The 16,680-nt window shown below is 33.2% G+C and overlaps 1 protein-coding gene and 1 pseudogene across 1 annotated transcript; both read right to left on the bottom strand.

Annotated features, from left to right (window-relative positions):
* Positions 1 to 4,435: 4,435 nt before the first annotated feature.
* On the bottom strand, positions 4,436 to 6,211 carry LOC115966384 (annotated as a pseudogene).
* Positions 6,212 to 10,093: 3,882 nt separating this feature from the next.
* Positions 10,094 to 12,266, bottom strand: LOC115966383 (peroxidase 7-like). The gene is made up of 3 exons (XM_031085626.1): positions 11,997 to 12,266; positions 11,239 to 11,581; positions 10,094 to 10,500 (listed from the first exon to the last, which is right to left on the bottom strand). Exons 1-3 carry the CDS (start codon positions 12,264 to 12,266, stop codon positions 10,094 to 10,096), a joined length of 1,020 nt encoding a protein of 339 aa, XP_030941486.1.
* Between the last annotated feature and the right edge of the window lie 4,414 nt (positions 12,267 to 16,680).

The raw sequence follows: 16,680 nt of genomic DNA, 5'->3' as shown, positions 1-16,680 counted from the left end.
TATGGGAATAGACTCTTGTCTAGTAATTGATACAAGTGCTTCTCCTAATCATAGATGAATATATAATTAAAAAGTAGCAAAAAGCAACAACATCCTTTACAAATAATTGCATATAAAATAGAAATTAAACAGTGAGTTCAGCTTCATCCACAAAGAAAAGTGAAAGGAAACACAGTAGTAACTAGAAGAGAAGGGAAGCATAATGATGACACTCCACAAAAAAAAGAAACCAAAGATCAATACTAGAATCTCATATACATATCCTCATAGTTAAATGATTGGTTGGTAGGTTCTATTTGGAAAACAATAATAAGAATAAACTGTAGAGATATCTCACTATTGTAGTAGCCCTAATTAATTGTATATAAAATGAAAAAGGAAAAATTACAAACCACAAAGATGGATGAAACTTCTTTTTTTTTACCTCTTCTTCATTTTCTTTGTTTTGCTTAATTACTTACCTATTGGAAATGGGATTTGGACCACTTGGAACTTCATGTTCACTTGCATTGAAGATCTTGTCTTGCCATGGCAATGGTGATTTACTAGCTTGGTACCTTCCTTTCCTTCTACCTGGTGAAGGAACATGGATAGCATTGGCTGTAGTTGATTCACTTTTGCATGTTGAATTGGTCTTGGACTTGCCAACCCCAAGTTTTCTTGAAGTGAACTCCATGTTGCTTCTCTTCATGGATCCATCTCTAGAGGCAACAAGTGGTGAAAACCTAAGGTTTTTGTCCGCCATGGTGGTATTAGAGACAAGTAACAGTAGAAAGAAGAAGAGGGTCATAGAAGTAAGATAGGGAGAGACTGCATCACTAGCCATGCAAAATGAAAGAAATATATAAAATCATTCAAGTCTGGGTCTTAAGGGACAAGCATCTAGATGGGAATCACTTGGTACTTTGTCAAGGGTTGGCCTATGTGAAAGCTTAGAGCTCAAGATGGTAAAGAGAGATGATATTATCTTGGGAGTGATACCTTGTAGGTTTTATTATAAGAATTCAAATGAGAGAGAGAGAGAGCGAGAGAGAGAGAGAGTCTTCAAAAAATAAAAAGAGGAAAGCAAGGGGGGTGGTGAAGTGCTTTAACAAATTGGATTGCTTTATCAATGTCCTGTGGTGGTGAAAGTGAGAAATAAATGAGAGTGAATGTGTTTGTGTTTGTGTGAGAGAAAGAAAGAGAGAGAGGGCTTTGGTTGGTCTTATTCGGCCTTTATGACAGTGAGAGCGCCCTTGGAAGTAGCCTGTAGTCCCCTAAGAGGAGGACCAAGTAGAGCCCACAATACAAAATGGGTGAATGCAACAGACAAATATAAGGAGTCAAAATAAAATCTTGGACCCCAATCAAAAAAGAACAACAATCCAATACATTAACCAATATTGTAGGTCAATCTTGAAGATGTGAACACCATGTATCATGCATTTAAAAAAAAGAATATCAAAAGAAAGAAACTAGTGCAAGCTTCTTGCTCAAGGTTTACATGGTATATGAATCACTTTTATTCATAATCTTTTCAATAACAAGGTTTACATGGTAAACATTAATACATTAAATCAAAAATCTGTTCCACTCATTGCTGATTTGTAGATTGGACGGTATTATATAAACATTATCTCTAGGATTGTTGTTAGAATAATAATTATGGGACATATCATCGTCATCAAAAGCTGACTCACTCTTAGGCCCAATATTGAGCTCCTCTGTAACATTTTGTTTTTAAAGCAATCAAGCTGTAAAGTCAGGCTGAAATGAAAAAAAAGTAAAGAAGAAAAAGAATCAATGGTCAAGGGCCTTAGCTTAATTTCTTTCTTTTAAAGCCCAAAGGAGAATACTGACTTCTTCAAGCCCAAAATGAAAAGGCCCAATGGGGATTATATTCTTCAATGTATTGTGAAATTAATCGTGCTTCCAAAATGCATATAAAGGTTCACAAATTCAGCTACTAATTGCTCTTCTGAGTCCAAAATAAAAAGGGGAAAAAATTTTCCTTTTTTTTTTTTTTTTTTTTTTTGGGGTTGGGAAAAGAATGGATTTTTAGGAGATATTCTCTTTGTAATTGAGAATTTAATGAGTATTACTTCTAAAGTAATAATGAGAGAAGATCTTCATTTTATTTCATTCCTTTTCTAAGAATCAGAGAGCCTTATTTGGTTTAGGCCCAATAATCTAAAACTAGTTGAAATTTATGGACCGTTACACAAGACCAAAATTTGTTGGATTTTTTCTAAAGTAACTAAAAAAACACACACAACACAAGGGACTGATAGATAAGAGTTTGACCGTGAGTTTTCGTCCTCCTACAATACCCATTAAAACTCCTTCAAGGAAGTGTCTCAAAAGCAAGGGAGACCGTACCGGCCGGTACAAATTGAAATGGGTTTCTAGAAATTTTTTGCTACTTACAGCACCTCTTCGCCACTGTTAAACCTTCATTCACCGGTGAGATATTGAGGCTTGAGCTCGTCGTCATTGCGTCGTAGCTTCTTCATTTTTCTTCTCTCCCCCTCACTGTCTATCTTTTTCTTTCAGCATTTCTTCTAGTCTGGGTTTCTAAAAGAGAATGTTAACATAGAAACTCAAAATGACTTCTTCACTATTCCACTCCTACCTACTTTTGATTTAACCAAAGTTAGTAAATGGGTGGAGAAACCGAAGTTGTTTGTCTGCCACTTCTTTACTTTTTATTTTTTAATTTCATAGAAAACTGTCTAGAGTTATTTTCATTTAGATTTTTAATTTTTTTTACTACTCCTATTTAGTTTTAATTTTTTATTGGACAGTAAAATGGGCTAGACGTTAGCTTAAAATAATTTGAACATGCATAAAAAGAGTAAAAATTTTAAGTATAATTAAATATATTAATTTATACAATATAAGTTTTTTTGAGTGAAAAAAAAGAATATATATATATATATAATTGTGAAATTGCGATAACTTTGAAACGGTATACCGGTATTAACTAGTATCGAAATATTTCATTTTTTTAAACAAACCGAAACAGCTTTTAGTACGGTATTAACTCTTTTGTTCAAAAGTGTTTGGAAGAATTCATTATGGTGAGTTTGAGTTTTGTAAAGCTCCCTAAGGTAACTTGTATTTCTCCAAGTTTGATGTGTAACTTCAAATTGTGTGATAAAACTTAAGTAGAAAATCGTTGTAACTTGTTGTTTATAATGGAGTGTCAGATCTTGACATGGATAAGCTTTAAACCATATAAATTGTGTGCATCATGCATGTTTTTTTTTTTTTCTTTTTTGCTGAATTTGATAATTGACAATTTTTTTCTTAGATTCCATATTACATACCTTGTTATTATTTTTATTTTTTTGGCTAATATATTACATTTCTTGTTAGTTTAGCATCATTATTTATTCTCTCTACACACACCAAAAAAAAAAAAAAAAAAGAAGCATCGTTATTTGTTATGGCTAACTTCCCTTACTTTGATGTTTGTAAATCCACACTTGTTGACAATATTGATTAAGACTATGCACTTACAAGAAGTTGGTAGTTTTTCCCAACAAGCATTCCTCCCAAAATTTGGAGGAATAATCAATCATTTTATAAACAGAGGTGAAATATTGATGTTATTCATATACAAATATGAGCTTAAAGGTATTAATAATTGCAGAGGTCCACTCAAAAACATATTCAACTACATATTCTCTTGAGCACTTACCACCACATATCGCTATATAAAAGGGAGAAAAACCATTTGGTAAATGGGTAGGCTCTCTCGCGCTCTCCCATTTCCCACTCTTTGACTCTCCCAATGACTCTCTTTCTTTGTGCTCGTCTAACCCTCACTCTCTGAGCCTATCTTTGTTCTTCATTGAAGCCTTCATGGCCAAGTGGCCAACCCCAAGGTTGGTCGTGGGTGCTAATCTTTAATTTTCTCAAGTCTGTCTTTGGACTTGTCTCAACCGAACTAGGAGCTCAACACTGTCAAGCATGGAATGTCTCTTCAAGTGGGCTGAAACTCGGAATGCACCAAGCACTAGCCGAGCTTTTCTTCATCAATAAATTCATTGTAGAAAGAGTCAAATGAACCAGAATCCTACCACCTACAATGGTAAATTTATATATTTCTTTTATTTTTCATTCATTATTTCATAGGCTTCCCAACATGATATAAAAAAATAATTTAAAAAAAATTATCATATTGCCTTTCATTTTTTTTTCTTTAATAATTTATTTCATTCCATTCAATTTATAAAATCTTAAATACATAGTGATGAACTTTAAACCCGCAAGGGGTTTTAGTATATGAGACAATTTTTAATTATCAGTTCTACCAGTCTCAAGCTAAGCTACATGTATCACGGACTATATATAATTACGATTAGCAGCAAAAACAAAGTGATCAAGAAAAAATAACATTTCTCAACTTTTAAATTAGAATTGAAAGCTTGTTGCTCAAGCTTTAGATACTTAGAAGAAACAAATAATCACATTTCTCAAATTTAGATTACAACAAAAAGGATGGTATTTAGAACACAGACAAGCGTATACTTATTCTACTAATTGTAAATGATAACTTTGAAGTTATATATCTTTAAATGACAATATCTCATATAGCATCAGCAGCAATACAATGTAAAAGGATTTAAGTCATTAAACACAAGAAAATCATCATATATAGTAGAAACACATTAGTATTTGGAGTTGACAAAATTGCAATTGGTTCGGATTTCACCTTCATGACCAAGGAGGCATTGCACATTCCCAAGCTTTGCCATGGACACCCCAAACTGGTAGAAAAAGAGAGATGGTTGGTTAGCCAATGCATTAACAAGAAGTGCAGTCCTTGGATCAGTGTACAACTTTTCATCTGTGGATAAGAGTCCCATCTTCTTTGGAAGATTAGAATAATATTCAACATCAAAAGTCCTTGGGGTTGTAGCATCAAGGTCAACATAGTCCGAGGACCATCTGCATTTTCTCTTCAAGTAGTTCAAATATTGTGTATTTAGGGATGGACCAGGTTTGCCATGAGTGCCACCGTAGTTAAAGAGCCTGTCTTGTATGGAACCACATGAAGCCCTTCCAATGGTGTGTGCCCCTGAAGAACATTGCATAAGTGTTACAAATTAAAGGCCATCACAGACTTCACAATGATATTTTAAGTATTTTAAGGTGTAGTACGTTCCCTAATTAAATTCAATCATGTGGTTGCATTGATCAATAGAGAATAAATTGTGTTATTTTCTTAAAGATAATTAAATTCAACTATGTGGTTCATTTATTGATGCCACTATGGACAACATTTAATTGAGAAATCTAAGATATAATATTTAAAAAATTGAAAATTTGTGTATAAAATAAAATTCGATTTTTCTTTGAATAAAAAAAAAAAATAATAAAAGAGATGTGGGGGTGTTGGGAAGATAGCTTGACATATGCAATAAAATCAACTCCTAAAGGGCATAGTTAGATCAAATCTAACAAGAAATGATAGATATGAGTTCAATCTACTTATGCATACAATCATTCTCACACTCAATTTCACAATTTGTTGACTTGTGTGATTGTGAGTGGTCAACGTAAAGTGATAGGTTACACAATACAAAAAATGTCTACCACTCAAAACTGCACGGGTCAACAAATTATAAAATTGGATGTATGATTGGTTGTGTCTATAGAATAATTCTTTGGGCAAGTTGGTTCACCTGAAAGAATGGCCTAATCCAGCAAACTCAACTAGAGAAGTAATGTCTTCATGACTCATTGGCACCAATTGGGCTTCTTTGGCAAGAGAAACTAGCCCATCTTTCCTTCCATATGGGACCATCCAATAGGGACCTCCAGCCAAAACAGTGGCATCTCTAGCAGCTGCTGTTAGAATATCTGCACAAGAGACTGTTTTAGGGCACTTCTTCTCAATCTTTGCTTTGATATCATCAATCACTTTGAACCCTCTCAATGTCTTGCTGACATCAAACTTCCTTTCACTTCCCTCATGGTTCAAAAGAATGGAACCATCACATCCTATATGTTACATAATAAGAAAATAAGTCACAAATATAAATGACTATCCTAATCATATTTCAACATGACCTTACTTATTAAGGTAGAAAAATGGATTCAAATTTTAAATGACGTAACACTTTGTTTATGATCTGATTCGAGTGAATTAATTTTAGTTTTGAAAAATATGTTTTTTAATAGGCCAAAAGCATGATTTGGAATTGCTGCTCAGAGGATCCATTGCACAAATGCAAAAAAATCACTTTTATTGAACCAAAAGTCACAATTTGAAAATTTTACTAACACAAAAAATTATGTTTTGAAATTGCAATTGTGATTTTTGACCCAAGTGAAATTGAGATGATCTTGTTCTAAAAAATAACGTGTAAATGAAATAAAAGTGCACAATTGTATGTATAGTTGTATACTCACACTTGGTTGACAATATTAATTGAGACTAAGCTCTCACAAGAAGTTGGTAGGTTTTCCCAACATTCATTCCTCCCAAAATTTGGAGGAACAATCAATCATTATATAAATAGAAGTGAAATATTGATCTTATCCATATTATAAATGACAAATATGAGGTTAAAGGTATTAATAATTGTGGGGGTTCCACTAAAAAAACACCTATAAACACATATTATTCTCTTGAGCACTTACAACCACACATTGCTCTATAAAAGGGAGAAAGACCATTTGGTAAATGAGTTGGTTCTCTCGCTCTCTCTCATTTCACTCTCTTTGACTCTCCCAATAACTCTCTTTCTTTTTCCTTGCCTAACCCTCACCCTCTAAGCTTATCTATGTGCATCATTGAAGCCTTCACAGCCAGCTCTCTCTCATTTCACTCTCTCTGACTCTCCCGGTGACTCTCTTTCTTTTTGCTTGTCTAACCCTCACCCTATAAGCTTATCTATGTGCATCATCGAAGCCTTCACAACCAACCCCAAGGCTGGTAGCAAGGCCAGCCCTTCCACTAGGCCATTGCCTAAGACCCCCATGTGGAAGGAGGCCTCAAAATTTGAAAAAGAAAGGGTAGTAGAAAAATAAAATTAGTTTGAGATGAAATTCCAAAAAATCTAATACATTTGTGACCAAAGAATAGAAAATTTGGAACATCCTTGTAAATATTGGTACCCCATAAAATTCTTTGATCTAAACAAAATCTATTATCCCAAAAATATCATCCTTAACCTCTAAAGAAAGAAGAATTGAGAAGAAGACAAAGACAAAGTTGAAAGTATGAAGAACTAAGAAGAAATAAGCATTGTAAACTTACTAAACTGTAAAGAAGTAATAAATAAATATATGAGAGAATAGATGCAATGGGAAAGTTGAGGAGTAGGTGGCCACGTGGGTGGGAGCTTGGGAATGGGAAAAATGATTTGAATCAAAGGTTCTAGGAAGGTAGTTTTATTTACCAAATTTGTTCTTTTTTTAAAAAAGAAAAAAATCTTACCACTTATTTTGAATATTTTAAAATGCTATTTTTTATATATAATTAAAACATTATATTCATTAATCTATATAATTTATGTATTATATTAAAAAGTAATATTAATTACTCTAATATATATAAATTAGCATTTTCACACGCGCTTTGCACGTGCGATAAGACTTTTTTTACTCCATCCGTCTCACTTTGTTTGTCCTGTTTGAAAAGTCAAACTTTTTAAGAGGACATCATTTATTGTCTTGTCTACATTTTAAAAATGTATAAGTTTCCAAAACTACCCTTAAATAAATTTATCAAAACATTGAATTATTAATAAAATAAGGGTATAATAGGAATATTAGTAAATTAATGACTTTTATTTTTAGAAACATGACAATATTTTGGGACATCTCAAAATGGAATAAAGGACAAACAAAGTGGAACGAAGGAAGTATTATTTTAGGGATAATTACAGTAAACCCACCTGAGATTAGGCCCGAAAACACTATACCTACCCGTGGTTCAAAACTTATTACTTTGCCCACCTGAGGTGCCTTCCGTTAGGGCTCTGTTACCCACCTCTCCGTTTGCCGTTAGAAAAACACATTTTTAAAGAAAAACAAACATAACAAAGATCAAAAAGTTATGACTTTTTATTCCTTAAGAACTTCTTTGGGAACAAAACACAGGAATAGCACAGATCAAATGCTATTCCTGATTAAAAGTGATATCATTGAGCATTTGTTTTTTTATTTTTGTTTTGTTTTTTTTATAGATCTCTCCAACTTTTATTCAATCCAAACCAAACCCAAAAAAAAAAAAAAAAAAATTCCAAATCCCAGAAAATTCAAACCAAACCAAACCCAAAAAAAAAAAAAAATTCCAAATCCCAGAAAACGTCGCGATCTTGCGACGGCGCGATCTCGCCTTCGCGAGATCGCGCCGGATCGAGATCGCGATCGACGGCGAATCGCGCCGGATCGAGATCGCGATCGATCGCGAGATCGCGCCGGATCGAGATCGCGATCGACGGCGCGATCTCGCGAAGCGTCGATCGCGATCTCGTCGCGAGATCGCGATCGACGTCGCGAGATCGATCGCGATCGACGTCGCGATCTCGCGATCGCGAGATCGCGATCTCGCCTTGCGAGATCGCGCCGGCGAGAGCTTGTGTTTTCTGGGATTTGGAATTTTTTTTTTTTTCTTGGTTTGAATTTTCTGGGATTTGGAATTTTTTTTTTTTTTTTTGGGTTTGGTTTGGTTTGAATAAAAGTTGGAGAGATCTATAAAAAAAACAAAAATAAAAAAACAAATGCTCAATGATATCACTTTTAATCAGGAATAGCATTTGATCTGTGCTATTCCTGTGTTTTGTTTGCAAAGAAGTTCTTAAGGAATAAAAAGTCTTAACTTTTTGATCTTTGTTATGTTTGTTTTTCTTTAAAAATGTGTTTTTCTAACGGCAAACGGAGAGGTGGGTAACAGAACCCTAACGGAAGGCACCTCAGGTGGGCAAAGTGATAAGTTTTGAACCACGGGTAGGCATAGTGTTTTCGAGCCTAACCTCAGGTGGGTTTACTGTAATTATCCCATTATTTTATTTTAGTGTAGTGTCATAATTTTCCTTTTTAAAAAAAAATTGAATAAGTTTGTTTTGAAGACATGGATTAGTAGGAGAATATCTTATTTTGTAGATATTTTAAGTAGAGTTGAAGAAGTTCCCATTTTAATTCTCGTCTAAAACCCCAAAATGTCTAAGACCTGCTTGATTGGTCGTGGATGTTGATCTTTTTTTTTTTTTCTCAAGCCTGTCTTCAAACCTATCTCAACCCAACGAGGAGCTCAACAGTGTCTAGCATGGAATGTCCCTTCAAGTGGGCCGAAACTCAGAATGCGCAGCTTTTCTTCATCAATAAAATCGTTGTAGAAGAGTCAAATGATCCAGAATCCTACCACCTACAATGGTATATTTATATATTTCTTTTATTTTTCATTCATTATTTCATAGACTTTCCAACATGATATAAAAAAATAATTAAAAAAAAAAATTATAATATTACCTTTCATTTTTTTTTTCTTTAATAATTTATTTCATTCCATTCAATTTATAAACTCTCAAATACATAGTGATGAACTTTAAACCCGCAAGGGATTAGTATCTAAGACAATTTTCAATTATCAGTTCTACTTGTCTCAAGCTAAGCTACTTGTATGATGGACTATATATAATTACGATTTGCAGCAAAAACAGAGTGACCAAGAAATAATAACATTTCTCAACTTTTAAATTAAAATTGAAAGCTTGTTACTCAAGTTTTAGATACTTAAAAGGACATTTAGTACACTATAATAGGCCCAAGAATGTAATAACTATTACATAGGAATAATTATTCAATTGTTTTGAGTGTGTTTCTATTACCATGAATAATTATTCCTCATGAATAGCTTGTTGCTCAAGCTTTAGATAGCAAAAACAAATAATCACATTTCTCAACTTTTAGATTACAACAAAAAGGATGGTATTTAGAACACAGACAAGCGTATACTTATTCTACTAATTGTAAATGAGAACTTTGAAGTTATATATCTTTAAATGACAATATCTCATATAGCATCAGCAGCAATACAATGTAAAAGGATTAAGTCATGAAACACAAGAAAATCATCATATATAGTAGAAACACGTTAGTATTTGGAGTTGACAAAATTGCAATTGGTTCGGATTTCGCCTTCATTCCCAAGGAGGCATTGCACATTCCCAAGCTTTGCCATGGACACCCCAAACTGGTAGAAAAAGAGAGATGGTTGGTAAGCCAATGCATTAACAAGAGGTGCAGTCCTTGGATCAGTGTACAACTTTTCATCTGTGGATAAGAGTCCCATCTTCTTTGGAAGATTAGAATAATATTCAGAATCAAAAGTCTTTGGGGTTGTAGCATCAAGGTCAACATAGTCCGAGGACCATCTGCATTTTCTCTTCAAGTAGTTCAAATATTGTGCATCGAGGGATGGATCTGGTTTGCCAGTGCCACTGTAGTTAAAGAGCCTGTCTTGTATGGAACCACATGTGGCCCTTCCAATGGTGTGTGCCCCTGAAGAACATTGCATAAGTGTTACAAATTAAAGGCCATCACAGTGATATTTTAAGTATTTACAATTGGCCAAAGAGAACACTAAACTGTTTTTTTTTTTTTTGGTATTGCAAATGAAAAAGTTTTAAAGAATATTACTTTACTAATAAATTAGTGAGTATAACAGTAAAGGGATATAGAACCACAATAAATTTGATGGGAGTGGATGATTGAAGGATAAACTTGATATAGTTGTTTAAGGTGTATGTTCTTTGATTAAATTCAATCATGTGGTTGCATTGATCAATAAAGAATAAATTGTGTTATTTTTCCTAAAGATAATTAAATTCAACTATGTGGTTCATTTGTTGATACCACCATGTTGTTAAATTTAATTGGAAAATCTAAGATATAATATTTATAGAATTGATAATTTTTGTATAAAAAAGGTGATTTTTCTTTAAATAAAAATAATAAAACAAAATAAAAGAGATGTGGGGGTGTTGGGAAGATAGCTTGACATATGCAATAAAATTAACTCCTAGAGGGCTTACTTGGACCAAATTTAATGTATTCCTGCTAGATGTGATCTCAATTTCACAATTTATTGACTTGTGCGATTGTGAGTGATCAACATAAAGTGGTAGGTCAAACTAAGCAGAAAATGTCTACCACTCAACACAAATCAACAAATTATAAAATTGGGTGTGTGATTGATTGTGTCTTCTCTAGAATGATTCCATGGGCTAGTTGGTTCACCTGAAAGAATGGCCAAATCCAGCACACTCAAACCCTTGGATTGGTAAAACTCAACCAGAGAAGTAATGTCTTCGTGACCCATTGGCACCAATTGGGCTTCTTTGGCAAGAGAAACTAGCCCATCTTTCCTTCCATATGGGACCATCCAATAAGGACCTCCAGCCGAAACAGTGGCATCCCTAGCAGCTGCTGTTAGAATATCTGCACAAGAGACTGTTTTAGGGCACTTCTTCTCAATCTCTGCTTTGATATCATCAATCACTTCGAACCCTCTCAATGTCTTGCTGACATCAGCCTTCCTTTCACTCCCCTCATGGTTCAAAAGAATGGAACCATCACATCCCTATATGTTACATAACAAGAAAATAAGTCACAAATATAAATGACATCTTAATCATAATTCAACATGAACTTACTTATTAAGATAGACAAATAGACTAAAATTTTAAATGACGTAACACTTTGTATATGATTTGATTATAGTGAATTTAGTTCAATTTTTGAAAACTTTGCTTTTTTAGAAAAGAAATAGGCCAAAAGGGTGATTTGGAATTGCTGCCCAGAGGATCTATTGCGCAAATCCAAAAAATTAACTTTTACTGAGCCAAAAGTTACTATTTGAAAATTTTACTAAACACAAAAAAATTTCATTTTGAAACTGCAAATTGTGATTTTTGACCCAAGTGAAATTTAAATGATCTTGTTCTAAAAATAACGTGTAAATGAAATAAAAGTGCGCAATTATGTAGTATTCTCACCCTAACAGAGCAGTCATGAAAGTGTAACCTAATGAGACTGGCAGCAAGGGTGTAATCTTTGTTAATCCATTCTTTTACTTTCTGGTTAATAATGGCTTCAGCTTTTGGACATTTCTGATAATAATAAGCAAAGGACATGACATCTTCATAAGGTGAGGTTGCCGGCAACTTGTGAACCTTCAAGTAATCTTCACCTTCTCCAGGGTGGGCAAATGCCGATAACAGGTAAAGAACAAGGAAGACAAAGAGGAATGAAGTTGAGGACTGCATGATGGTTTTGTTCAATTCACTAATTAAGCTCCAAGGAAGAAGAAGAAGAAGAAGACTAGGCTAACCTTTTGTTCCCAATGAAGGGCTTATAGTCTTTGACAATGTATATATATTGTTGCATAGTAATATGTAATGCAAAGATTTTGGGAATATATATTGATCATTTTGTACAACTACGTGAGAAGCACCCCTCTCAAACAAAGATGACATGCCAGCATGTTGTGTTGACAATAATTTCAGTCATTGTTTGTGAATGTATGAATTCATTGTTATGAAATTGACTTTCATTATATTTTATTGTCTTTCATAATACCAAACAAGGGAGCAACGTACATCATACAATGAATATGGTATAATGAAAACACGTCTAATGTATCTTGTGCACCAACATTGTTTAATGATGATGCTAATAATAATTTTGGTCAAATTGCGTACTATTTATAACTATTATTAAGTTCAATATAACTTAATGGATATCGATTGCTAATAAATATCCTTTTAATGCTTACAAAATCAGAGAATCTAAGGCTCTTCGTATTCTTTGAGAAAAGAAAGTAATTAAAAAAAAAAGAAGAAATTGAGCAAATAAAATATGACATGGTGCCAAGTTAAAAACAGACATTGATGGAATTTGCTTTAACAGATGGAATGTTAGCAGCACCTTAGTTTGCAAGAAGAGCCCTTTTTTTAATATGTGGACAAGAAACTTCTCCTTCACTTAAATAAATGTCATTGAAGAAGAGAGGAATGTGGAGAAAAAACTTTTTTTTTTTTGGGGGGGATTTTTATGATTAATTGGGAAATTAATCGTAAAAGACAGCGGATCGAGCAAGATAGGCAATAAATCAATTTCTTTGTTATGATATACTTGTACTTGGAAAAAATTGGGGTTATTTGGCATCAGTTTATTTAGTTTTTTTTTTGTTTTAAAGTATATTAAAGTGTACTTATATTCGAAAAAAAAAAAAGATTTTAAATAATAAAAAAATGCACATAAACAAAATAAGCTAAAATCTGAACATATCATGGCGAATTGACAGTAAAAATGACTACTATTAAAATAAAAATGATAATGTGTTTTTGCATCTGCAAACATGTGTCCAATTTTCTTTTCCTTAATATATCAGATCAGATATGAACATTGATCAGATTTATGGTTATGTAAGCACAGTGAAATTGTCCCAAAAGATTCAAGATGGGCCTGTTAATTTATGTCCATCATTGGTTGAAATTTAGGTAGGCCTTTAAACATGAATTAAGCCCAATGTAATTCCTTCATGTTTATAAGCTGGGCCAGCCTAATTTGAAGTGATCCAACCTCTGAGTCGGAATTGCTAATAAATGGGCCATCCCATTACTTTCCTTATAAGAAAAGCCAGTAGGGTAACACAACCGGTCCTCTCATATTGAACCTTTCCAAGGGCCCAAAAAGTCTTTGATATTTTGTTACCATTGCAATTTTGGGATAATCCCTGTTTCTCTCACATGCTTATGATTTTTTTTTTAATATTTTATAAAATTTTGCATAGTTATTTTTTGTGTACTTGGATGATTTTTTATTTATTTAATTTAGTTACACATAGACAGTATTTTAACTCAACAAGATATTGTCAAAACTTCCACTGACACATGAATAGAAGCATTCCTTATGCATCTATTCAGTGATAACATGTGAATATAACTATTAATTTGTAATTCACAATTTGGTTTAGCATGATTCATACAACTGAGTTATATTCCAATCAAATTTTCTAGAATACCCTTAAATAATTATAATTATACTCATTGTAGTTTTCACTTATAATCTATAAATTAAATAATTTACAATTAATATGTATCATTGTCCTTTGTTTAAAATTACTATTTCATAATTGTTTAAAACAAACAAACAAACCTGACTAGATCCTCTGTAATATATGATACATTTACTTTCTTGAAAAAAATATGATATATATATATATATATATATAAAAGTTTGATTAGGAATAGCTATTCCAAACGTGTTCTTAGGTTTAATTTATCAATCAACCTTAAGTAACCTGTTCAAGTTACAACAACCCTACTGAATTGTCAAACCAGTCAGGATGCAACATTTGCAAACAAAAACAGTGGTTGGTGTGGCTATTCATCATCTAGCCTTGAACTAATTTGCACAAATACGTATACATCTACCAACTCTGGCCCCCATTACTGATCTTGGAAAAAAATTTTGTGTTTAATTTTCTACAAGAACAAAAGTGTAATTTGAACTAGTCCAATATCTGAACCCTCTCAAGTCATATATGTGAATAACAGAAACTGGACTCGAGGATGCTAGCCACATATTGCTTCTGCTTGGACCTTGTAAACAACTGATGAGGTAAACAACTTTCTATATATGCCCATTATATAAATCTGGGACTAGTTGTTTCTAACTAGTTGATCAGACTTGAGAACACGGTTTTAAATTTTATGAGGCGATGAGCAAAGTACACGTGAGATGTACATCAACATTAGATATTGTTTTGGTTGTGCAATCACATGAAAGAAACTACTAGCCTAAAATAAAACTGTAACGATGTAAAGAAAAGTACTAGCCGCATTTGTGCTATACCTCAAAAGGACTAGTCACAATTGAGGCTTCTTGTAGTTGTTAATAAAGCTCAGTTCAACCTAGTAAATACCTGATGTGAGACTCATCATACACCCACACACATCACATAATCAATCAAATTGGGGCATCATAATCTTCCCCACTTAAATCTCTAACGTCCTCGTTAGGGCTCCTCGTTAGGGCCCACTTTGTGAGGTAGTGTCTCCGAGTCCACACAGGATTACCGGGCCGGCTCTGATACCATATGTAATGATCCAAGGAAAAGCACTAGCCACATCTGTGTTATACCTCAAAAGGACTAGTCACAATTGAGGCTCCTTGTAGTTGTTAATAAAGCCCAGTTCAACCCAGTAAATACCCGATGTAGGACTCATCACACATCCACACACATCACACAATCAATCAAATTGGGGCATCACAAAAACCATTCTAAAAGTTTGATATTGCAATGCTCCCAACTATTGACATTTTGATATGTTCTACCCCTGCTTTCAAACAAAGTTGACAATAACCCATACTATCATCTAGAAGGCTACAGCTATAAATACGGACACAAATTTGTTTACAATTATTGATGTGACCTATCACAATCGGTGAAAGTAAAAGAACTAGTAATAGTGATCCATTTAAAAGTAACGGTGTTCTAATCAATCTATCGCTTTAACACAACTTTAACATGTTTTGAAACAAGTGATAAAAATAATTGTGTCCTTATTATAGTGTTGGGATTTATGTTGTATGATTGTATCATAGGAACAAACTATATGGCTATAGTACTCACCCTAATGAAAGAGGAAAAGAACAAATTGTACTAGCTATAGCAGAGTTTTCTAAGATAAGCTCAATGGCTAATACAAGAATATGATGCTTTTTTTTTTCCGGTGGTTGTTGCTAAAGTGGGTGCTCTGAACGTTTTGAACATCTGGCTATTCTTTTAGTCATCTAACATTGAATATGATACTTTCTTATTATCTTAACTGGGCCTCTCTTTGTTATGTGCATAGACATTAATACTTGGAATCAAATCTGATTGAAATAATTTCATTATGAACCCAATGAGCTAGTTGTTTTACATGAAACCTCTAATTGATCACAAGGCTTGTTGTAAAAGATCATTGTATATCGAAGTATCTTAATATTAGATAGAAATGATAACTCTGACAATTTCTTGTCCCTAACGCCTACATAATTTTTTTATACTTTAAAAGTTTTGTTTGCATGCAATCATATCCTATTGAAGTTGAAATGTGGTGTACCTTAGTTAAATTTCCTTCTACTATAAAAATATATACACCATTCGACAATTTGGTTTGACTAATGTCCTGAAATTTTTGTCAACTAGCAACCTTAGGTTTCTGGACCATGACAAGACCAGATCAGCTGATGGAGACCGTACATAAGTTGAAAATAGTAAACCTCCCCTATACTAATGTCTTTACAAGCGAGCTTTATTTCATACACTCCCAAACTTACTTCTAATTTTACAACATATTTAAATGTCAATTTGTGATTGAATTTAAACACTTATACGTGTATTTGCTATAAAAATAAAATAAAATAAATAAATACACCAATTGCAAGGGATTGCTTAAAAATATTGTTGATCTAGATATGTTCTTACTCTTAATTTCTTCATTAGGATACAAAGCTCCTCTACCTAATAAGACTTTACAGTAAGCTATTAGATTAACTTCTTTTACCACAAGCTTTCAAGAGCCTAGCATTCTGTCACAAGTAATGAATTAAGACTTCCTTGATTCCTTTTGCTTGAACTCTTTTATTTTATTACTTTCCCCCTCTGTAATCAATCAGTTTTATATA

The sequence above is a fragment of the Quercus lobata genome, chromosome 11, assembly GCF_001633185.2.
Source record: "Quercus lobata isolate SW786 chromosome 11, ValleyOak3.0 Primary Assembly, whole genome shotgun sequence".
Lineage (NCBI taxonomy): Eukaryota > Viridiplantae > Streptophyta > Magnoliopsida > Fagales > Fagaceae > Quercus > Quercus lobata.
The sequence above is the reverse complement of the archived record's forward strand: the minus strand, read 5'-3'. Positions and strand labels throughout refer to the sequence as shown.